Source organism: Stenella coeruleoalba, assembly GCF_951394435.1.
Source record: "Stenella coeruleoalba genome assembly, chromosome: 16".
Classification (NCBI taxonomy): domain Eukaryota; kingdom Metazoa; phylum Chordata; class Mammalia; order Artiodactyla; family Delphinidae; genus Stenella; species Stenella coeruleoalba.
The window spans coordinates 76,647,242-76,673,579 of NC_137162.1; the positions used below are offsets into that span (position 1 = coordinate 76,647,242).

Genomic DNA, 26,338 nt, shown 5'->3' on the forward strand with positions numbered 1-26,338 from the left:
CTTGTCAGAAGAAAATTATTTCTCCCTTTCTAAAATGAATACTCATATGCAATGTAACAGTGCTGTTCTAAACATTTTAACCCATTAATTCTAGTTGAATGATAAATATAACAAAGTCAAATTCAAATCCCATCATGCAAAAGTAAATAAAATTCAAAAGTAATTCAAATATAATATCTACATTTTCAAACCTAAAGAGAAATAATAGCAAATGTCAGTTTTTAGGTTATTAGGTTGAATATATCTGCTATCAGAAATGTAACCATTCAATTGCTTTCCAGGAGAAGCCTCTTGTCAGAAAAATGCTATCCAAGACTCTTAAAACTGTTAATGATATTGCAGCCATATCTTTTTCAATCCGTCTCCCAGCATAATGGAAATTTTAAAAACTAAACAAATGGGACCTAATTAAACTCAAAACCTTTTGCACAGCTAAGGAAATCATAAACAAAATGAAAAGACAACCCACAGATTGGGAGAAAATATTTGTAAATGATATGACCGACAACGGATTAGTCTCCAAAATTTACCAACAGCTCATGAGACTTAATATCGTCAAAACAAACAACCCAATCAAAAAATGGGCAGAAGACCGAAATAGATATTTCTCCAAAGAAGACATACAGATGGCCAAGAGGCATACTGAAAAGATGTTCAATATTGCTAATTATTAGAGAAATGCAAGTCAAAACTACAATGAGATATCACCTCACACCAGCCAAAATGGCTATCATGAAAAAATCCACACACAATGAATGCTGGAAAGGGTGTGGAGAGAAGGGCACCCTCTTACACTGTTGGTGGGAATGTAAATTGGTACAGCCACTATGGAGAACAGTATGGAGGTTCCTTAAAAATCTAAAAGTAGAACTACCATATGACCCTGCAATCCCACTCCTGGGCATATATCTAGAGAAAAACATGGTCCAAAAGGATACATGCACCCCAGTGTTCATTGCAGCACAGTTTACAATAGCCAAGACATGGAGGCAACCTAAATGTCCATCGACAGAGGAATGGATAAAGAAGATGTGGTACATATATGCAATGGAATATTACTCAGCCATTAAAAAGAATGAAATAATGCCATTTCCAGCAACATGGATAGACCTAGAGATTGTCATACTGAGTGAAATAAGACAGAGAAAGAGAAATATATGATATCCCTTATATGTGGAATCTAAAAAAGAAATGATACAGATGAACTTATTTACAAAACAGAAACAGATTCACAGACTTAGAGAACGAACTTATGGTTACCAGAGGGGAAGGGATAGTTAGGGAGTTTGGGATTGACATGTACACACTGCTATATTTAAAACGGAAAACCAGCAAGGACCTACTGTACAGCACAGGGAACTCTGCTCAATGTTATGTGGCAGCCTGGATGGGAGGGGAGATTGAGGGAGAATGGATACATGTATATGTGTGGTTGGGTCACTTTGCTGTGCACCTGAAACTATCACAACATTGTTAATTGGCTATATTCCAATATAAAATAAAAAGTTCAAAAAAATGTTAATGAGTCTAAGTTTTAGGACTCTCCAATAAAGAGACATTTTTCATCTTAATTTATCAAGGACAAAAAAATGAAAAAAAATAATTAGGGGAAATCAAAGGTGGTAGAAGCATGCTATGTCACAACAAAACTTAAAGCCATGAATTCCAGCTCTACATTTTATAATCTGAAGATTAAATCACATTACAAACATACATTCCTCCCTTATCCCATTTACTTCAAGAATACATTTATTCACTAATGTGTATAAAATGGATAACTAATAAGAACCTGCTGTATAAAAAATAAATTCAAAAACTAAAAAAAATTTTTTTAAAGAATACATTTATTAATATACCTGGAGGAAAAAAAGCTAGACCTTTTTTTTTTTTTTTAAACAGTGCAGAACAATAGAACCCTTTCCCCTATACATGAAAACAAATGCAAACACACACACACCCTCACACACACCCCACCACCACCACTACCCTAACCTTGGGGAGAGAGACCAGAAGGGTCACAGAAAATAAGCTGCATAAGAAAAATACAAATGAACAAAAACAAAACCGATCTCAACTTCCACTCTAAGAAGTAGAAAAGAAAGGTCTGAGTTTACATTTTTTAAATGAGTCTCTTAATAGTATATAAATCTACATTAATAAAATGAATACCTAAAAAATTTTACTTTGAAAAATATATGGATATTTTAAAATATTATAAAGATATTGAGGTTTTAAATACTTTTAGTGCTTTTATGAATGTGATAGAAGGATCAAACTATGTTACTTAAAATAACATACCCTTTACAATGTTCTGTAATTATGTAAAACTTTTCAAAGTTTCTAAGCTATATTAAGGAAGCTATATTAAATTACATTAAGCTATATTAAAGCTATATAAATTCAGGAATTCAAATAATTCAGTAATATTAACAAGCACATAAGTAAAATCCATATATATAGAAATATATATAAAAATGATGAATTAAATAATATAACCAGCGGGTGAGTATTCTAGAAAGAAAAGAGAAAAAAATAAAGCTAAATTAAAATTTAATTTTTGAAAAACTAATACATAATTAAGGTCAGTTAAATGTAAAAAAGAGAAACAGACTCATTATCTTCATCCATAGCATCTGTTACATGATCACAGGAAAGAGACACACTTTTAAAAGGAGATGCTGGATAACCAGGAAAAGATGGTAGTTTGATGATGGGCTTGTGATTAGAAATCTGAAGGAGAAAAAAAATACCAATATAGAACTAGCAAAGATTAGACTACATTTGCCAGGGGAAACATGGAATCGCATCTCAAAATACGAATTTCATGTGTCAACTACATCTGAGTTGCTTTCAGCCAAGATAAAGTGAAACAACCCTCCTCCCCCTCCAAAAAAAACACAAGACAAAATATTTGGAGAAGAACACATTTCAAGACACTGGACATCAAGAGATAAAGGACAGATATGGTAACAACCAAGGTGAGTCCTACAATGGCTCCACTTTGCTTTAGGAGAATTTCTAGGCTATGACACAGGTATGGGAACCCAGGCGAGGCAAAGAAGACTCCCTGAGTTGAGGAGACATTGCTGAGAGTCTGGGAGACCAAGGTTGCTAGAGTTTGCAGGACACAGTACCAGAGAGGAGACCGCTACACAGGAGTGGACTCTAGAGAAATACAGAGGGTCCCCCTCAAATATTCAGCAGAAGGTTGATCAACACATACACGTGAGAAAACTACCCAGGGCAGGGAACAAAGCCTTCTGAAATAATTAGAGAAAATAGTAACCAATACTCACACGGGATGTGAAATGGTGCCTCTTCCCATCAGTCAGATTGGGAACCCTTGTAATTCATGGGGCATCACGTTGAGTAACCAGATGGTCTTGCCTCAAGAGTGGGGAATAATTACCCCTAGATTTAACACGGATCTGCACCCACCCCAAAAATCCTAAAAGCAAATTCCAGAAGACTTAATTAATTAAGACTTAATTAAGACTTGGTTAATCAAATTTAACCAAGTAACTTAACCAATTAAGACTTAATTAATCAAAGACTTGGTTAATCAAGACTTAATTAAGACTTAATAATCAAGACTTAATTAATCAAGACTTGGTTAATCAAACTTAACCAAGTAACTTTACCAATTAAGACTTAGTTAAGACTTGGTTAATCAAACTTAACCAAGTAACTTAACCGCCTCCCAGAAAAACTCAAAAATATTGACAGGAAGACAAAAATATCCAGTACCCAACAAATTTACAATGTCTGACAACTAAACAAAAATGACCAGATAGGTAAAGAAGAATAAAATATAATCATCAATAAGAAGAAAAATCAATGAACCAAAAGAAAAAAAAAAGTCAGCTTAGAATGTTAAACCCAGAAAAAAAATCACTTAAAATGAAGGTAAAATAGGACATTTTCAGATATACAGTCGCCAAAGTTTCCATCTCCAGGAGACCTACACCATAAGAAATGTTAAAAGAAGCACTTTGGGAATAAAGATAAACTACCCACAGGAAATGCAAATCCTCAAAAAAATAATAAAGATTAAAACACCTGAAATGGTAAATATATGCACAAAATATTAGGTGCATTTGTTATTATTTAAATCTCTTTGAAATCTAATTGACCTTAAATAAAAATGATAAAAATGTACTGTGGGGTTTATAACATCTATAAAAGCAAAACGTATGACAAAAAATCACAAAGACTGACCTGAAAGTAGGCTGTGGTAAGTTAAAGTCGTATGCTAAACATCTTAAGCAACAACTAAAATAACCAAAAAAGGAATTATAACTAACAAGCCAACAAAAAAAGAAGATGGAATTGCAGAAAATTCTCAACCCAAAAGAAGGTAGAAAAAGTAGGAAAAGGGACAAAGATGAGAAGGGACAAATACTGAACAAATAATAAGATGGCAGGCAAACTTATATATCAATAATCATATGAATATAAATGGACTAAACTTCACAATTAAAAGGTGGTGATCGCCAAATTGGATAAAAAATCAAACCCCAAGTACATACTGCCTAAAAGAAATGCACTTTGACTCTAAAGACAATAGTAAGTCAAAAGTAAAAGTTTTTTTTTAATATACAATGCTAACACCAAGGAAAACAAGAGAGCAGAAATGCTGTATTAACATCATACAAAGTTGATGTCATAGCGAATATCACTAGGGATTTTAAACAGGCGATTTCATAATAAAGGGGTCAGTTTATTATATCCTAAATTTTTTGATGAATCTAATAACAGAGCTTCAAAATACATGAAGAAAAAAATGACAGAACTGCCAAGGAGAAACAGAAAAATCCAATTATAGTCAGATTTCAATACCCTTCTCTCAATAATGAATAAAACATACGGACTGAAAATCAGTAAGGAAGCAGAAGATCTAAACAACACTATCACCCGTCTAGATCAAATTGACATTCTTTAGCACTCCACCCAATGAAAGGAGAATGGGCACATGCAACATTTATTTTCCAGTGCACACAGAACATTTACCAAGATAGAACATATTCTGGTAGAGCAACTAACAGAAAACATTATGAAAATGTCTGAGAGGACTTGTAATTGAGTTGATTAGTATGACCTTGGCTATGAAGGTAACAGAAAAGGGACTGGTGCTTAGACTGAGTTGTGACACTGTTCCTGGTTCAGCGACAGAGTAAGGGCTATAATTTGTTCAGGCTGCCTCTGAGTAGCCATGCCTGTCTCTCCATGCAACCTACATACCTCCTCCTGTGCACCTTAAACCATCTCTAGATTACTTATAGGACACAATACAATGTAAATACTATGTAAATAGTGGTAAATACAATGGAAATGCTATGTATATAAACAGTTCCCAGAATGCAGCAAATTCAGGTTTTGCTTTTTGGATCTTCCTGGGCCATAAAACATGTCTCAATAAATTTAAAAGCATTAAGTTTTACAAAGTATATTCTCTGACCACAGTGATATTAAATTAGAAATCAGTAACAGAAAGATCTTTGGAGAACCCCAAATATTTGGAAACTGAACAACCTATTGGTCAAAGAAGCAATTAAAAGGGAAACTGAAACACAGCACAACAAAGAGTGAGAGATGCCACTAAGGACAGATATTTTAGCACTAAGTGACATAAGAAAGGTCTCAAATCAATGATGTCAGCCTTCATCCTCTGAAACCAAAAAAAAGAAGAGTAAATTTAGACCCAAGGCAAACAGAAAAAAAGATTAAAGATCAGAATGGGAATCAGATAATCTTTTTAAATGATCATCCCTCCCTCAGTATCTACTGGGGGTTGGTTCCAGGACCTCTCTCAGATATCAAAATCTGTGGATGCTCAAGTCCCTTATATAAAATGATGTAGTATTTACATATAACCTACACATACTCTCCTGTATACTTTATATCATCTCTCGCTAACCTACATAATACAATGTAAATGCTATGTAAATAGTTGTCATCATGGTTCAAATTCAAGTTTTGCTTTTTGAAACATTCTGGAATTTCTTTCCTAATATTTTTGATCCATGGTTGGTTGAAGCCACAGATGCAAACTCCTTGGATACAGAGAGCTAACTATAGCTAAATATAGGTTATATAACTAACCTGTTTTATCAAGATAAGTATAATAAATGAATTGCATTCAAATAACCCAAACAAAAACTGAATTTCAATATGAAGCAGCAAATATATAATTCAGGAAGTACTTTTACCACAGAATCCAAATTTCCCATGTTTGGTTCTCTATCTAATCAATTAAGCAAGTGTTAGATTCTAAAATTAAGCTTCCAAATCACAGACATTACTTTTTTAAAAAAAAAATATGATTGGTCTCGAGCAAAGAACAAATGTGCAAAAGCAAATCACATCCATGATGAATTATCATTATCTCGATCAACATACAAAATGCCATTTAAGACATACCATCACTACATTAAGTCTAAACACGGATATAGTATCTTTCTGACAAAATATATTTTAAAACAAATAATCCGTTTTTTCTCTAGTATTAATTTAGCTCTTGCTTGCCAAATGGAATCTCCATAGTGCCTCTGAAAATACCACACAAGTCACAATGTAATAAAAATTTGTCTTTTTGTAGTTGAAGAAGTCAGTACTGATGTATATAATTACATAGAAAACAGACTATTTTAAGGATTTATGATTATTTTCCTCAATCCTTATAGAACTGATTAGGCTGTAGTCAGAAAGAACCATGGAAAGAACAAGATGGAAAAAAATCTAAGTTGAACTGATCCTAAAATAAGTTATAATTTCAAAGTCAAAAATTTATTTATTACAAGAAGTACCATAAAAAATGATAAGAATCTGATGCTTACCCCATCTCTAAGCCTTACTCCCTCTAAAAAGGGTTAGGGTTTAGATGAGGCAGAGAGGTGAGATGAATACTAAGGATATGATGAAGCCGAATGCTGTGCACATTCTTTGATTTCATGAAAGCATGCACACAAATGCACACACACACAGTGGGAAGGCTTATAAAAGAAGCAGAGAATAATTAAGTGAATATTTATATAATCTTGGGTGGCAAAGGTCTTTCATATGCTGATTTATAGAGTAAACCATGATGAAAAAACACTTTAAAATCTTTCCAAACCAGTAAGTTGAGAAAATATTTGCAATTTATATATGATTATAGGAAATTAGTATCGCTAACATAACAAAAGCTCATAACAGCCTAATAGAAATATTATCAAATAATAGGGTAAATCACAAAGAAAAAAATAAATGAAGAAAATTGGTCAACACCCATTTTTCACAACTCTCACATAAGTGCAAATTTTTAAAATAATTATAAGTAAATATGTACCTACTATAAATAAATACATATACACATATACATCACTTTTTCCCATCAAATTGGTAAGCTTAAAGAGATACAAAATACCCATCACCAACCAGAGTATATATTGGTATATGTTCCCAGAGAACACATTGGACACAAGTTTGATTTAGTTTTGTAGATATGCAATTGTTTCCATTATTAGGGTGGGAAAGGTTACTTATTGCAAGAATCATTTTTTTGAGTTCAAAACTCACGAAGTAGGTAGGCTGTACTACCTCCAGTGTGAAAGGGCTAGCATAGGGATATGTCATAGAATAATTCTGACGTACAGCTATCAATTATAAGTTACACATCTAATTTTTAAAACCACAGTCTTTTTTAAAAAATTCATTTCAAAGAAAGACATAAAATCATCTAACTAGCATTTTCTAACGGGCTCTGCAGAACTGCCAAATTGTATGAGATTTACCACCACAGTATATTTTAGAATTGTTTACTTGTAGATCTGATAAGAAAATTAAAATAAAATATTAAACCACCACCACAACAAAGGACAATGTACCTAATAAATCTATTGAAAAGGAAGACTGTGCTCCGGATGACACGCGCTGTCCGTGATTCTTCATGCTGAGATCTGGACAAGTTTAGGCCGTCATCCATGTGGCCTTCATGATGCATAATAGCCTGCACGAAAGCAGAAATAACACCATTACTGCCAATATCTCCTTTCCAGATGGGTGTTAAGAAGTAGGCAACTCAAAAAGGTGAGCCATGACAGTAAACAGAGTCAAAAGACAGGTGAAGGGAACTGTAAACTGTCAGGTTCAGGTAAAATAATATGCACGGGTCCCTGTACAAATTAGTCATTCAATATATTTATTCAGCTATTGTTTGAAAGATGAATCAGTTGTTGTTTTAAAGAACCAATCAATAAATACATTGATTTGAAAAACAATCACTAGAATGTTTTCACATATCTATGTTCAATGATTCATCCACAGTCTAAGCAAACTCTGAACAAAGCAAAGGAAAACATTACATGGGATACCAGTTATTCGGTAGTTCTGAACATAGCTGGGTTCATTAATAAGTACTGAGCAATGCTTCTAAGGCACCTCAGTTCTTTAAAAAAAATGTGTTTTTATTTTATGAGTTCTTTTGTTAGCTTTATCTTTTTGAACATTCTAAGAAAGAACAACATGAAGAGATAAGTGCAAAATATTAAGTGAACAGCGGAATCAATTTCACAAAGTGAACAAACCACGTAACTAACACCCAGATCAAGAAAGAATAATATGGCACCTTAAAACCTGCCCTGGAGCTCCCTTCCTGCCCCATCCACCACAATGTTCCCCATCTTCATGACTTTCAACAGCAAAGGTCACTTGTGTACTATATGTAAATGGAACCATTTGTGCCTAACTTCCTTCACTCAACACGAACAGCAAGATGTTTCTAGGACATTTAATCAGGTATACTGAACTAAAATTAGCAACTAGAACTAAAATCATAAACTACCTAGAAAGCAATGTAAAGAGGAACTCCTAATACCAAAATCAATGAGACAGATACGTCTGTATTCAAAGTCAATTTTGTAGCCTTAAATGCCTTCATTGACAAAGAAAAAAATGACTAAAGTGAAGGAACGTATTACTCACTTTAAGACTCTAAAAAAGAAAAACAAATTGAATAGAAATGGGGAATTAATGAAGATAAAAAGAGAATTTAATGAACTAGAAATCAAATAAAATACGAGAAAAGGATGAATAAACACGAAATGTTTATTTTTTGAGAAGATAAATAAAATAGTTAAACCTCTCACAAACCAGGCTAAGGATAAAATGGAAAGAAAGAAAAAAACACAGAGAAAAGAATGTAAGATACAAAAGAAGACATTACAATTTATAAAATGATAATAAGACAATGCTATATGGAACTTAATGGCCAAAAATTTTTTTAATTTAAGAACAAAACTGACTACTCCAGAGGACAAGGATGGCTTCCCAGCAAGTTAAAAATCATCAAAAGGAATCCGCCCAACAAAGTAGAAAATTTGAGGATACCAATTTATTAAACAGAGATTGGAAAGGAAATTTAAGATCCAATTTTTAAAAGATTATAGGACTAGACAGTTTTACAAGTGAGCTCTAATGAACCTTCAAAGAAATGATACTCTTCATGGTAGACTAGTCAGTGAACTACGATTGCTGCCTATTTTTATATAGCCTGTGAGCTATGAATGGTCTACAATTTTAATGGCTGAAAAAAGACCAAGAAAAGAATATTTCATGAAACCTGAAAACTGTATGAAATTCAAATTTCAGTACCCATAAACAAAGAAAAATTAATATATAAATTTCATATATAAAGTGAATATATATGATAATTCTAGATAAATTCTAAATGAAACATAAATAGAACCTAATAAGATTTCAAAAGAATAATAAACTAGGTCAAACTGGGTTTAGTCTATGAATGTAAGGATTCTTCAATATCATGATGTCTATTAACCTATTTATCAACAAAGTAAAAGACACTAAAACATGATTTTTTTCTCTCTTCAACGGATAAAATTTAGCAATCATTGCTAATTTTTTAAAAAGTCAGATAAAATAGAAATAGCAGGATATTATTTAAATATATAAACTATTTCAATTGTCCACAGGATGCAAGAAGGCATAACTTCTGTGAAAATTCGCAATAAGAAGTCATACTGGGATGAACAACCAGAATAGATGAAAAGACAGCAAGCTGAGATAAAAAGTGACCTGGGTGAGATAACGAAAAAGACAAGAAAACTAAAATTTCAAAGACATGGAAAGACATTAAGGAACAGAACCACATCAAAGAAAACAAAGTGAGTGATTTGGGGGACACATTTGAGAAGCAAAATGCAGAGACTGTGTAAGAACGACAGGAATGCCAAAGGGGAAGACAGCTGACCTGGAGGAGACAAACTATCTGTGCTCCTGAGAAAGAAATTACAACTGTAAGAAAAGGAGGCCAAAGATACGCTGCACAATTCTCCTGTCAGTTTTAAAAGACCTACGTGTGCTGATTAAAAATCCTTGGTGACACAGACATAGAGAACAGACTTGTGGTTGCCAAGGGGGAGAGGGGGTGGGGAAGGGATTGATTGGGAGTTTGGGGTTAGCAGATGCAAACTACTATACAGAGAATGGATAAACAACAAGGTCCTACTGTAGAGCACAGGGAACTATATTCAATAACCTTAAAGAAAAATGTATGTATATGTATAACTGAATCACTTTGCTGTACACCAGAAACAAACACAAAATTGTAAATCAACTATACTTCAATAAAATAAATTTTAGAAAATTCTTGGTGACAGATGCATTTCATAATTCAGAGTTTTCAGGGTTTTTTTTTTAATGTAATACAATGTATAAACTGTACATGTGGAACACCCAGTATGGTACGTACATCACTGCATAATCAATGAACTTATATTTCTGCAGCAAAACATGAATACCCACACTAAGCGGGATACATAAAACCTATGAAAAGTGATTCAGACATTTTTTTAGCTAACCAAGGTTTTACTCATATGAAACAACAACAGAAAGTCAGTTTCAAATATGTAACGATTTGGCAAATATACCACACATGCTTTTCTCGAAAAATAAAATGATTTGAAGATACTAGCTAACTGGGAAGTGTATAAACATTAGGAGATCTAGACTGAGAAGTCCTCACCTGTCATGACCACACTGAGGTCTCTCGATAAAGATTTAATATAACAGATGGTTCTAGAAGTAGTAATACATTTACAGTAGAGATTGTGTTAGATTATCTCTTCTCTGGCCTATAAAGTCTGTTTCACATGTTACTTTACTAATGGAAATAAGACTGGTTAGCTTCTCAACACCCCTGTCAAATTCTTCTATAAAGCAAGCTCTTTGTTAGCCTATGATGCAGAATGTAAGTCCCACTCTGACTTTAATCCATGGTTAAGGAATAAGAGAGTGGAGTAATAATAATGACAACAGGGTGAGGGATAAATGAAATGAGTGGAGAGCACTGAAAATGTTGAAGGTGACCGATGCATGGATACACAGGGTCCATTGTACCCTTTTTGCATATATTTGAATTTCCATGATAAAAAGTTAAAAACAGCGAGGCTCAGTCGTGGGACAGAATGAACGCTATACAAATACTGAATACAAACACATTTAAATTTATGAGCCTAGATCAAAGACCCCAAAGACAAGCGATCATATTGTAACGATTATACGGGTCTGCGGGAGAGCTGTCCCAGGCTCTCCATCTGAAGCTCTGAGGAAGGTGGTACAGGGATGCACTTAAGCCCAACTCCATCAAAGCAGGATTAGCTTCCCACTCCACTAATGTCAGCACTGGTCACTCTAAAAAGATAGCAATAACCTTGAACAATCCATACTGGAATGTGTATATGTTACGATTAGGAAATCTACTGAAAATAAACATTTCTTCCCCACTACTTCCCTTCCAAGGTCTATTACAGAAATAACAGTTATCCCATTATCTGATTCTGTGTACTGTTACATGGCGGTGTAAAAACATGAAATGTGAACAATCTAGTATCAATGCTATGTACTTGCCATAAAGAAGCTCACGAATTAGAGGGAGAGAGATGTAGCCTAGGACATAAAATAGCACAGAGAGTGTATATACAATTTAATAATATGCAAATATTATGAGAACGCAAAGGAGGGTGTAACTAGATGAACTTAGATAGGAAGAACATCTAAGATCATCTTTAAACTTAACCCCTGGGGGATAGATAGGAACTGGGTGGAGGAAAAAAAGAAATTTAAAAGGGCATTCCAAACAGAGGAGATGGTATGTGCAAAGGCGCAGATGTGGAAAAGCCACATTTCTTTGAGGCATTGGAAGGAATGTGCTGTAAGTGGCTGGTGTGCTGGGGAACCTGAAGACACCCAGAGACTGGACAAAGAATAGGAGAATGGGGCAGAGACAGATGGGAGGCAGGTCAGAGAGGGCGTCACATACTACCAAAAGGCGTAACTGTCGTCTTGTAAGCGATGGGATGTCAGTGAAGGACTCAGAGATGAGTGTATGAGCACGTCTGCAAATGAGTTTGGGGAATAAAAGAAACGAAACTCACAAACACTAAACATTTCTACCCATGAGCATTATTGAGCATTGTAAAAAAGATACTGTACACACAATCCCAGCAGCATCACAGAGGACACAGTGAATTAGGCAGACCAAGCTAGCATCCAGAAAAGAGTAGCGTATTTCTTCACCTAGTATTTAAATCAGTGATATAACAGCCAGCGCTGTTCACTTACAAAAACCAGAGAGTTTATTAGGGTGGGACTGGACCTCTAGCATGTAAATTACAAACATTAGCAGGTGGCAGACAGGGTTAGCTGCTTCTTTTTGTCGTGCATTTGTGTTTTTCGTTCATTAATAACGACTGCCATAAATACTGTTTTGAAATACTCTTACCTTACGTTGTATGGATCCCATTCTCACAGATTTCACATCCACAGACTGGTAAGTTAGCCACAAGCCCGTGTTGATATGCTGTATATAGCATACTGAGTCTCCGTATTTTATTTCAGAGGTTCCCATGCCATCAACTTCTTTTCTCACCCCTACATCCAATTTTTCCTAAGAGAGAGAGAAAAAAAAAGGTAAGAAAAGATTTTAAAAATACAGTTTATATCGAAAAAACTTTGCCTGGTTGTAAATAATGTTCTTTGAAAATTGCAACTCTCTGCCGTCCTCTGAAATAATAATGGTCAAATGTTCCATGCTAGCAGTTCAACCTCTACTGGAAACTGAAGTAGGAGATTGCAGAGATAAATAACATATTCCTGAATTATTCATACTGGCAGAAAATTATTTTGGCCATAACACAAAATTTTATATTGCTTCATGGCAAACTCCAAACCAGAGATCTTAAAATCAGTAATTTAGGCTTCATATTCTTTCCAGATTATTATTTTTGTGATTGATGACTAAGAGCATAGGATTGAGGGACAGAAAAGTCAATTTTGAGTCCAATCTCTGACACTTATTCCGTCTGTGACCTTAGGATAAGTTAATTAAACGTTTTAAGCCTCCGTTTTCTCATCTGTAAATACAGCTAACAAGAGACTCTCCCCCAGAGTATCGGAAAACATGAGATAATGAATGCAAAGTCCTCAGCACAGTGCCTGAGATAAAATAAACACTTCAGTAAATTCTAATGATTTTGACCATGAAAATGGTATTGATAATGGTGATGATGATTTCCTTCTTAATAAGGATGTTAGACATAATGATGATTTCTTGCAAACTAATCAAGGCTATAATTCAGTTTCAACTACTTGCAGTTTCTAACTCGGACCACAGAGGTATTCACTCCTAAAGGGCTGCCATGCTAAGCTCCCTATGCTATGAAGAAGCAATCAGTCCTCTGATACCAACTAAATGTTTCTTTTAAATTCCTATTTATTTTTTATAAAATTATTTATTTATTTTTGGCTGTGTTGGGTCTTTGTTGCTGCATGCGGGCTTTCTCTAGTTGCGGCGAGCGGGGGCTACTCTTCGTTGCGGTGCACAGGCTTCTCATTGCGGTGGCTTCTCTTGTTGCAGAGCACGGGCTCTAGGTGCACGAGCCTCAGCAGTTGTGGCACGTGGGCTCAGTAGTTGTGGCTCACAGACTCTAGAGTGCAGGCTCAGTAGTTGTGGTGCACGGGCTTAGCTGCTCTGCGGCTTGTGGGGTCTTCGCAGACCAGGGCTCGAATCCGTGTCCCCTGCATTGGCACGCGGATTCTTAACCATTGCGCCACCAGGGAAGCCCCTAAATCCCTATTTATTTTAATGCTTCTTCCTTCAATTTTCCCTCCATGCTTCATTCTGATCTTTAAGAACTCGTTACGTCTTGAGAGTTCTTAAAATAACAGCAAAAAAAAAAAACACCTAATGTTCTTTTGGTTACAATACCTCCTTTTGTGGTTTCTTATTCTTCTCCTTGTTAAATTTACTAAGTTTTGTCTATTTCTTTGGCTATTTGACTGTCGTGTGAAGTTAGTACCAGTTACACAAATGTTTTTGAAGATTAGGTTGGAATAAATTTTATGTCTGTTACACAAAAAGGAACAATTCAAGTAAAACAGCTTTTTTATTTCTCATGGTATTATTGCACCATACTAATAGTTAGCAACTCCAAAATAATTACGGACACTCTGCCAACAATTGAAAATTAAAATTGAAATGAGTTGCAATTCTTAATGCAAAAAGGGTCAAGGTCATATAAGAAAGTAAATGCAATTATGAGTTAAGCTGATTTGACCATTAAGCAAATAACTTGAAACACTATTCTAAGAATCTGCAATAAAACAGATACCAAACCATGCCAATTTCATTCTATCATACCAGACAAACTACTAATCTACTTATACCAACCCTATAAATAGGAAAATTAAATTCTAGGGAAAATATAGAACAATGCAATTATCTCCTCAAAATAAAACAAGGGGCCTGAAACATTCTTTCTGTTTGTCTTTTATCCCAGGAAATGAGTACGTAGTCTATTTATAGGCTTGTGGACTGTGCTCTGAGAAGCCTCAGTTACTAAGTGCAAAGGTATGCTGTGTTTGCTTTTTACTGAAGTAGTTCACATCTCTCTCTGGATTAGAAATTTTAATTGTGAAACTTCATGATGACCAGGTTTTCATAACTACTCTGATCCTCAACTCAGGGAAGAGCTGCTAAAATGACATTAGAGAAGAACAAAAGAAGTGTGATTATTTGCTGAAGAAACACGAATAAAGGCCAGTCATGCTTTTTCCCTCTTTTATTTCCTATCATTTTCTGTAGCTCAGGCTTAGGAGAAATTCAGGTGAAAATCATCTAGATGCTGTGACCAACCACCAAGTCAAGAAAACGTGACAGCAGGTAGAAGCTTCTAACAGATAATTAGTCTGTATTACTAGAAATAAAGTGTCCAGCTTAGGCGAATAGTGATCTTTCTAAAACCCTATCTTAGCTACCCTATATCTAAATTAGTGGCCTTTAGTTTCAGCATCGCTTTGATTTATTTTATAAATCATCTAGATTTATTTTTCTTTTGAGTTATTCTGGCTTTGGGAAATGACGGCGTGGTTTAGTTGGGCTAATTCTCCCACAGATAACAGAAAATTTGGAAAAAATATTTTTCAGAATCTACTGGAAGGTACTTAAGCGGGACCAAAAGCAGAGAGAAAGTGAACAGCAGACTTCTCTCCAAAGACAGGGTACCCAAGTGATTTGTAAAAAGCAGCCTTTGCCTTGGGGCATGGCCCGCCCAATCTGCCTGGAGCTCAGGCAGAAAAAAGCTGCTGCCCTTTTGATACTTGCGGCATCAGAGGACACAGTTTGGGGCTCACAGGCAGACAGAAAATTAGATAAGCTAAATCCTGGATAAGAAAAGTAGCCACAAAATCTGTTCATAAAATTTGCCCCAGGGACTTCCCTGGTGGCGCAGTGGTTAAGAATCCGCCTGCCAATGCACAGGACACGGGTTCGAGCCCTGGGCCGGGAAGATTCCACATGCTGAGGAGTAACTAAGCCCGTGCGCCGCAGCTACCGAGCATGCACTCTAGAGCCCGCGTGCTGCAACTACTGAAGCCTGAGCGCCTAGAGCTCGTGCTCCGCAACAAGAAGCCACCGCAATGAGAAGCCACCTCAACGAGAAGCCCGTGCACTACAAGGAAGAGTAGCCCCCGATCGCCGCAACTAGAGAAAGCCTGTGTGCAGCAACGAAGATCCAATGCAGCCAAAAATAAATAAAATTAAAAAAAAAAATTGCTGACCACTATACTATGCATGCTCAGGGGAGGCCCAGTTAATGGCAGCAGCTAGGAACCGAAATAACTGAGTACAAATAAGTAGTACAAGCAACAGCCTACTGCCAAAGAGAGAAAGAAACCAGAGTTTCACTCGAGCAAGGTTTACTGCCTGCCAAAACCACAGTCACTCTTCAGAGAAAAAAACAAAACAAAACACAAAACTACTCCCAATCCTAGCCTTCAAACAATCCTACTCACGAATGCTTGGCAAATCTAATTTTCAACCGAGTATCAAAATGCTTCCAGAAGTAAAAAAGATCAGCCTGAAAAATAATAAGTGATATTTTGGCATTGGGTACACCAAACTGGCTCGTGACTAAGTCAAAACTACTTCTGAACAACTGTCTTCGTTAAATGATACATACGCGTTGGATAAAGTAGACTCATTAAGAAATTTAAACTGTCCCATAGGATTATGTGTTTATTATATGGACACGGTGGTTCAAAGAGTCTTCTAGCATTCATTGAAATCTTCCTTCAATGTCTCCAAATTGTTCTGTCAAGTGGCTGATAGGAAGAAAACAAAGGCCTTTATCCTTAGATGATGGAGTGTTTCTTTGGGTAATAGCCAGTTCTCCTTAAGACAAATAATGGCTGAAGTCAGGAGAGTTAAAAGGTCAAAACATTTTTATTTATTTGCTTCTTTATGGGGCCACACTTTGGCACAGAATAGTTGGTCACTGTGAAATATGAGTCTAAAAATGCTACAGGGTCAGAGAAATTGCTGGGACTGACAGACCAGGCCAAGCTTAGCCCATCCAGGGCAGAGCTGCAAAAAAAACAGACAGCTTGCTTTAGCCCTGGTGTTCAGAAACCTCATGAGGAGACACTCTGGTGGGTGAGTTTGTGGCCAGAAGGGCTTTAAAACTTTTCTTGTATTGGGAGGTGTCAGCAGCTTTTGCCAGGGAAAAGCTCTTTGCAGGAAAGAGCTCTCTACAGGGGGCCCCTCTGTCTTGTCACTAACCTTACACCAGGTACCCCCCATGCTCCACTCATCTCCGGCCCTAGCACCCCTTTCACATCGTTTGACCACACAATACCTTGCCTAATCCGTTGGTTCTTCCCATAGATCAAAGAAGTAGAAATGAAGAATAAGTAATTAACAGATGACCAGATCTCTTCCCTAGCTTCCGCGTCAGTAGTCTCGCCAACAAACTGTGTGAACAAGACAGTATCCCAAGAAAGACCACGAGGAATCAACAAGCCTGCACATACGCCTGCACGCAGTGGGGCATGGCGACGACTCTGACCCCCTATCTCAATGATTCACTGAGATGACTTCCCTGTTTCCCTTTAAAGGCTTCCATGGTTGAGCAGAATCTTCAGAGGTAGTTTTTGGGGGACACTGAGTCCACCATCTCCCCAGACTGTCAGCATTCTGATTAAAGGCAAGTTTCCTTTCTATCAGCATTTGTGAGTATCGATTTTGTAAGCAGCGAGCAGCTGGACCTGATTCAGTAATGGAGGGTCTTTGAGGGGCTTCCCTGGGGCAGTGAAACAAGGTCACAGAGCCTTAGGTGAAGCCCTCTCATATCTTGTACTAAACTTCCCTCCTCTGGAGTGTGGGCAGAGCCAACGAATATGTTGGGACATCACTCCTGCAATGAGGTTATGTTATATGGCAAAGGTGAGAAGATCTTGGAGATGTAATTAAGGTCCCTATTCAATTGACTTTGAGCAAATAAAATGGGAGGTTCTCCTGGGTGAGTCATACTTAATCAGGTGGGGTCTTTAAGGAGGGTTCAGGCTTTCCCTGAGCTCAGCGACTACAAACAGTGCATCCCATGGGTTCCATTCTGCTTACAACCTTCCTCTCCAGGCCACTTGCACTATGGACTCCAGGCTTACTCAGCCAGCTTCATAAGCTCAGAAAGCGAGTCCAGGTAACACATCCCTTCGTATATATGTATCCCATTCTGGCTCTACCCATTAAACTCTGACCCATACACCTCATCTTTTTTTCATTTTTGTTTTTTGTTGGTTTTTTTTTTTTTTTCATTTTTAAGGACACTCATGGCTTTCTAATTTTACAAGCAATACATGTTCACTGCAGACAACGAAAGATACCTAAAAGTATAAAGTAAAAATTAATGATCACCCATAGCCCATCCCATCCCTCCCAGAGATACCTATCATTAGCATCTTGATGCATTTCCTCCCAGTATCTCCAGTTTCTAAACAATGGAAGTATAATTGGCCTACAACACTATGTTAGTCCAGGTATACCACACAGTGATTCAATATTGCTATACATTACAAAACCGTCACCATGATGTCTAGCTACCATCTGTCACCAAAGATACTACAATATTATTAGCTATATTCCCCATGCTGCACATATCATCCCCGTGACTTATTTATTTGTAACTGTTAAGTTTTTACCTCTTAGTCTCCCTAACTTGTATCTTAAACATTTTTTGAGCCAAGAATAAAAATCTCAAGTAAAACAACATACTAGAACTATGTCCTAAAAATATTTTGTTCTTTCTATTTTTGCCATGTGCTCCATAATCCTTGTAATCTCATTGGCAGTCTTATTTGAGGTTGGTATTCCATCATTTCAGCAGCACAAGGTTTCTATTCATGGGGCGTGAGAGGGAAAAAACTGGAGGAAGTCACCCACAGAGGAATATTTTTAGGGCATTTTAAGTTTAAAAAAATGACATCTTGGGGGTAGTATAATACGTGGGTGATTGGCAAGACCTACCTTATGATGAAAACTGACATTTCAACACACTAACGTAATGGTTAAAAATTCTAGGAGTAGAGAAAGTGAAGAATAGGTCTAAGAAAATCTGCATGAATCGAATTCTTCATGATATAAAATGTTTTCTTCAAGAAAAGACCAGCATAAGCATTTTGCAATATATACGTGCATCAAATCATCACATAGTACACCTTCATTTCATACATTATTAAAGGTCAATTATATCACAATAAAGCTAGGGGAAAAAAGAGGACCAACGTCAGTGATCTTATAAACTGTCTTCCACTTTATTCTGTTCATTCTGAATATATACAGTCATCAACAACTGTTGATTATTCTGCAAATCCTGAATTTGAGATGAGATTGGCTAGTGAGTGTTCACGTTAGTGCAAAGATATCCCAATGACAATCAAAACAATTGCTCCTTATATTAACTAGTAGAACAGGTTTTTAAAGCCATTCTCATAATTTTAAGTAAGAATGATCTTAATGATTTGTAAAAAAAAAAAAAAAAAAAAAAGGTATGTTTCAAGAATATATTTTCAAAACAGTCTCACACAATCATAGGTAAGGGAATGCTACTGTAAATGTAAGGGTTCCTTTTTTTTTTTGAGTTTGACTTTTTTTAGGTTGAATTTTTGAATTTTATTTTATTTATTTTTGTATACAGCAGGTTCTTATTAGTTATCCATTTTATACATATTATACACTAATATGTCAATCCCAATTTTAAAAGTTAAATTTTTCATCAGTAATGAGAACTTGATTTGCAACACAGTAATTATGTCAATCAATAGTCACTTATTAATTGTATACTCAAAATATACCAAAATTGAAGAAATATCTTACACACACAAGTCTTTGCCTTCCAGAAATATAAGTACTCATTATTTTCACTGGAAACAGTATAGCAAAGATACATAAAGATATGGCAAGCATTTTCAACTTGTCAGTGGCACTAAGGGAAAAAAAAAAAAGAATCAAATACACCTTTATGTAAATCTGATTATTTATTTCAAAGACCAGGGGCCATGACCAAATGTGATGATTAACAAAAGGATGAAAAAAACTGTTTAGCTATACTATCTTCTCCAAAATGTTGACAGTATAAAAACTATTTTATTTTTAAAACATACAATTTCATCTATAATTAAGGACTGCACTTTTATTCTAGTTTAGTTAGTTCTAAGTTCAATGCTTTTTTATTATGTAATTGTACTTTTCATAATTTTTAATTTTAATAATTAGCCCTATTAGTATCAAAATATGTATATATTTGTTAAAAACTGAAATACACACACAATACAGTTGTTTCTGAGTGATGGATAGTACATGATTTTAATTTTCCCCTTACCTCATTTTTGCAGTATTCCCTTTTAAAATCCTCTAAAATGACTATACATTACATATAATGAAAAAGTAATTTTAGAAAGAAAGTATAGAGTTACTATCTTGACTTCATAGGAAACACTTTATTACCTACTCTGTCAGTGATTTTAAAATGCAAATTCTTTGATTTTAAAATTAAGATGCCCTCCAAAAACTAAAAATATAGTTGTCATGATCCAGCACTCCCACTCCTGGGCATATATCCAGAAAAAACTCTAATTCAGAAAAATACATGCACCTCTATGTTCACAGTAGTAATATTCACAATAGTCAAGACATGGAAACAACCTAAATGTCCATCGACAGATGAATGGATAAAGAGGATGTGGTACATATATACAATGGAATATTACTCAGCCATAAAAAAGAATACATGCTATTTGCAGCAACATGGATGGACATAGAGATTATCATACTAAGTGAAGTAAGTCAGAAAGAGAAAGACAAATACCATATGATATCACTTATATATGGAATCTAAAATCTGACACAAATGAACTTATTTACGAAACAGAAACAGACTTGCAGACATAGAGAACAGACTTGTGGTTGCCAAGGGGGAGGGGATGGGGAAGGGATCAACTATACTTCAATAAAATAAATTAAAGAAAATAAAAAATAAAAATAAAATGTTTTCCTGGATTTCACTTCCACCTTCACCACTCTCAACCATGTTATATACAATTATCATAGTGGTAACTGACAGTGGGTTATTAACAAGCTGTGTATTACAGTGGTTCCATAAACGTGAGGTTCATGTAGACTAGTTTTAGAGAAACCAAACAGTTCATTAAAAGGCAATGTTGGAGAGCTTCCCTGGTGGCGCAGTGGTTAAGAACCCTCCTGCCAATGCAGGGGACACGGTTTCGAGCCCTGGTCCGGGAAGATCCCACATGCCACGGAGCAACTAAGCCCGTGCGCCACAACTACTGAGCCTGTGCTCCACAGCTACTGAAGCCCTTGTGCCTAGAGCCCATGCTCTGCAACAAGAGAAGCCACTGCAATGAGAAGGCCGCGCACCACAACGAAGAGTAGCCCCCGCTCGATGCAACTAGAGAAAGACTTCACACAGCAACGAAGACCCAACGAAGCCAAAAATAAATACATTTATTTTTTTAAAAAAGGCAATGTTGGAATCCTAGGTCTCTGTACTTTCAGTGTAACCTATGACATTACACAATCACCAAAAGCCAGAAACAGAACCTCTGAGCAGAGACCACAGAAGGAGGTGGTCAGTAAAAATTCTTCAAATGCAAACTATACTCTAATACTGACAGAACATAAGCAGAGATATTTCGGGGGAAATGTTTCAAAAACTATTGCTTTGGGCAAGAACCGTTATCAAGAGATTTTGAAAATATTCATAGCTTTTGAGTCAGTATTTCTGTTTCTAGGTCTAGCCCTAAAGAAATAAATATAAACTGTGCACAAAACTTATGTCCAAGTATATCAGTACAATGGATGAATTTTTTAACTGATTTTTTTGTTACAAAGGAAAAATGGCTATAATAATAGGCAAAATAATCCAGAGATTTTTTTTTTTAAAGTTAAAGAAAATGCTTTCCCCTTGCACTCATACTCTCATACACCTTCCATTTTGATCTTTCTTTTTATTAGTTTTATTTTTTTATATTTTATTGAAGTATAGTTGATTTACAATGCTGTTAATTTCTGCTATATAGCAAAATGATTCAGTTATACAGACATACACACACACACACATTTTTTTTCATGTTCTTTTCCATTATGGTTTATCACAGGATATTGAATATAGTTCCCTGTGCTATACAGTAGGACCTTGTTGTTTATCCATTCTCTATATAATAGTTTGCATCTGCTAATCCCAAACTCCCAATCCTTCCCTCTCCCACCCCCCACCCCCATTTTCATCTTTCTAAAGAAGCCAAAGTTAAAAGATTAGTGTAGATTCTTCCACATCTAATATATAATCATATATAAACACACACATGGATCTTTTTCTTAAGTAAAAATATAATAAGATTTTTAAATTGCATTACAATTGTTTTTCTTCACTCAAGAATATTATGATGGGTATCTTTCCAGATCAATATATTCTGATAGCTAATACCACTTAGCTATCAAGTCTATTCGCTAAACATTTGAGACTACCGATTTTTTTGCCATGACAAAGAATGATAATGTGCACAGTTTAATTTTATTTCTGTAAGAAAACTCCTCTTATTAAAAATACATTTATATAGAAGACTGCTAGATCAGTGGCTGCATGTATGCAAGAAAGACATTTTTGAAATATGTTCATACTTGTCTCTTTTGCACTTACATTTCCATTGGAATAATCTAGCCCATTTTGCTAGAGGCATCCATTTACCTCCTGGAGAATTAGGATTGTCAAAGAGTGAAAAGAGAAAGATCATGTATTCATCTTTCTATAGCAAAATAGGATTTTTGGAGACCATGGGAATATGATTGTGACAGAAATAATGAAAAGAGAAAGATGAACTCAGTATTCAGATTTCTCCAGCAACAGCAGGAACTAGGGAGACTACAGTTAGACAATATTGTCAGGCACCTGCCCGGGAGGCCCTACATGAGGCCCTGGTGTACCTCCAGGCCCCTGAGGCAGCCCTGACAGCCTGGGGGTGAATAAATGACTAGCCAGTCCAGGGTTCCAGGCCTGGAAGTCAGGCCTGGTTACTGAAACCCACCCTGGCTAGTGGTTTGGAGCAGAGGTAACCTCATGTTCACTGGATCTTCTTCTGTGCTCAGCCAAGTGACACAGGCAAGTGGCTCATCTCTCCTGCCTTTAGTTTTTCCATCTGTAAAATGGGGATCCTGATTCTCAGAGAGATCAGTTACCGAGAATATTCAGCTCATTGGCAGACTTACAAGAAACAGAGCATGGTAGCAATTATCATCTTTAAAAGGCCAAGAAATTAGGGAAGAAAGGGCCCTGCTTCCCAGTGCTGTCAACAAGCTTTAGGAGGGCACGCACTGTCAGCATGTTCCCAGCTCCGAGTCAAGGTCAAGTCAGCCCTTAAATATTCCTGGGTGAATAAATGCGCACTTCCCTTCTTTCACAAACCTCCCTTCTCTTCCACCACCTTACTTTAGTAAATTTTACTACAATAAAAATATTGTTTAGTGTTTGGCTTTTTACTGATAAATATCTTATTTGTTACTTGATTTTGGAGTTTTAAGAAAATATTATTTGACTTTTCACTGCTTCACTGGAAGCAATCAGAGCACCTTTCATTTTTCCTCTTTCTCCTCCAGTTTTTGCTAGACGTATTTTTCCTTTTTAAATGCCATATATTGAAATTTTTTCTAACATCTTTCATTGTGATATGGCTGTTCAGCTTTTTCTACTTCTTTGGGATTTTATTTTGGTAGATTATATTTTGCTGGGATGTCGTGCATTTCTTTTCACTTTTCCGATTTCCTACCATTAAGCTGTATGTCATTTTACGCTATCTTTTTTACTTGAAAAGGGCTTCCACCATCAGATAACTGATGCGTCTTTGGTGGGTTGAATTTTTTTTTCTTTCTGGACTGAGGTGTTATCAGTGGACAAACTAGCAAACTCCCACCACCCTGGTTAAAGTCTTGAGGAAGAAGCCCATCAGCGTCAAGTTTGTTCACAGTGTGATCAACTGTGCTTTCCAACTACAGACACAAGGAGCAACTAACTGCCCACCTGAGGTCCACCCAGGTACCCTCTCCAGAGCCCCGCTATAGGTCCCTACAACAAATTATAGATGCCAATCCTGTCTCAGATTATCCACTGGAGTTGACCAGCTTCGTCTGTTTTCACCATAAAGGATGGGGACCTACACTGGCTGTCTTTTCAGGAGATCTCGGGAGAATACATCAAATCAGAAGCCTCTTCTACCATTCTGTGTCCTCCAAAGCAAGAAAACTGAGAGCGTGGCACTAGGGATGTAAACTGAGGCTGCTGTCTTTTTAGAGTTACTTCTGGTCTTGCTCAAACTTACCTTTATCTGTAACAGGGGTGTAAAGTTTTGCATCTCTGAGACAAAAAAAGCTAACCAGTAAGTTAATACCATTCCTATCATGATGCCCAAGTTTCACATTCTTCATTTAATTAAGGACAGAAATACACAATTATCACAAAAATGCATACAATCGATGCTTGGAATGTGTCAAATGAACAAGTGATTTTCAACTGTCCCTGAGATACTTCACTATTCAGGACATCTACTGTTTTCCTGAGGCATGGTTAGCAATCCATCGCACTGCGGGGTTGGTGAGTTACGAATCTTTCATGAGGTACTGCGTGGGCCTAGCTGTGCTACAGCACCAGCATTCCAACTTGACTTTGATGTGCATTTTTTTTTTTTTCTATTCTACTCATCATCTAGTTCAGAGGGATTCTCATGAAAGATATTAAGTATTCTCTTAGAGGTTCTGTTCTTACAAATGATTCAAGAACGTAAGAAGAAAGGTCTGCATATAAGAGCATCTGTGTGAACGCTCTGGTGTGCCCATCACATTGTTATACAACAACAGCACAACGTCTGTGCTTACTGCACTGTCAACACCTAAGAAAACTAAAAGGGGCTGGATGGATGCGCTACACGTAAATAACCAAAGAACTATAAGCCAGGTGCAACACCTGGGAAGGTGTTAGTGGTTTAGGAAATAGGCTTTACTGAAGAGGAAGGCATCGAAGAGAAAAGGGGAATTTGGAAATACATGTAAAACATACATCATTTCTTTTTGCATTTCTAACATCAAAGGGAATGCAGTAGGGATGTACTTAAAGGAAATCGAAAATTATACATTTCTGTCTTACCTTGGAAGATCGGAAGGTAAATGCTGTTGATTTGACATCAGCTTTTTCTTTGTCCATGAGTAGAAGGCTTTTGTCTTCCATGAGGCTCAAGTATTTTCCTGTTGTGACATGGCGTAGTCGGAAGGGCTGGCCCCATCTTATGTGGCTTCCACTCCACCTAGCAAAAACAGTTAAGACTTGATCCAATAGCAAACACAATGACAGGAGAAACAGCAATTAAAATGTATGTGTCAGGCAATGAACAAAGGTGCTCTGCATACACTGTCTTCTTTAATGATCCCCCAAACCTTATGATGTTGGTGTTATTAATTTCGTATCACAAATAACAAAATGGTTATTCAGAATGATTAGGTAATATTCCATGTAATAGAGCTAACAGTAAGTAGAAGCGAAGTTTAACTCAAGATCTTCCAACATTAAATGTAATACCATCCACACCAAACACTACCCCATGCAAAGATGACCAAGAACTTGTGTTCCAGGTTAACCTCTAATCGCTAGTCACAGATACAGACACTATGAGTTTAAATGATACCTTAGCATTTACTAGTTATTTTTGGATTTGCACAGACTTGAAAACTAGTGATATCAGAGTCAATGCCTAATTATGATAAACTGGAACTCATATATATAAACTGAAGTATGTATTTATCTGAAAAAAGAAACCTCTTCCTATGCTTTAAATTTTAATAATGTGGAACAATTATGTCATTAAAAACCAATGAACAAGAAAGACAAACCAAGAATATAAATTCTAATAGAGTCAAGAGGAAAAACGGGAAAGCAAAATTGAATGCAACACAGAGAAAATATAAACTAAGATTGCAGAAGAAAGATAAAAAGCAAAGTTGTGATCATTAAAGTCTGCTTTTAAAAATAATGACTTTCAGATAGGGTAGAAAAGAAAAATTAAGATACAGACCACCCTTGCTTTGCACAGTACTGTGTTAACTGAAAGCCGTCATTATCAGAGCCTTGCCCTTACTACAGTACAGAGTGGAAACAAGGTTCTGATAATGGTGACTTTCAGTTATGCTAGTGTGCAAAACGAGGACAGCCTCTTATCAATGATGTAAAATCAAATTTAAAAAATACAAATAAAAGGATTGACCATGCATACAAAATCAAAAGAAAACAGTGATGGTAAAGTTGATAGTAGAGAAATTAGAATTCAAGGCAAAAAAGTATAAAGGGGACACTGTCGGGTATTTTATAATGAGAAAGATATACTCTAAAAAGAATGTACTATGTTACGAAGCTTCACATGTCAATGGCAAACAGAAAATGAAACAAAAGAA

General features: G+C 36.1%; 1 protein-coding gene across 3 annotated transcripts in view; it reads right to left on the minus strand.

Moving 5' to 3' along the window:
• The window catches only part of RYR2 (ryanodine receptor 2), a 719,519-nt gene that overhangs the window by 357,926 nt on the left and 335,255 nt on the right, over nt 1-26,338 (minus strand). For all 3 annotated transcript variants that reach the window (XM_079900749.1, XM_079900747.1, XM_079900748.1), the window contains exons 12-14: nt 25,041-25,197; nt 12,779-12,943; nt 7,866-7,987 (exon numbers count right to left, since the gene is read on the minus strand). In XM_079900749.1, coding sequence (XP_079756875.1) covers nt 7,866-7,987; nt 12,779-12,943; nt 25,041-25,197 — 444 coding nt within the window. The remainder of the gene's footprint in view (nt 1-7,865; nt 7,988-12,778; nt 12,944-25,040; nt 25,198-26,338) is intronic.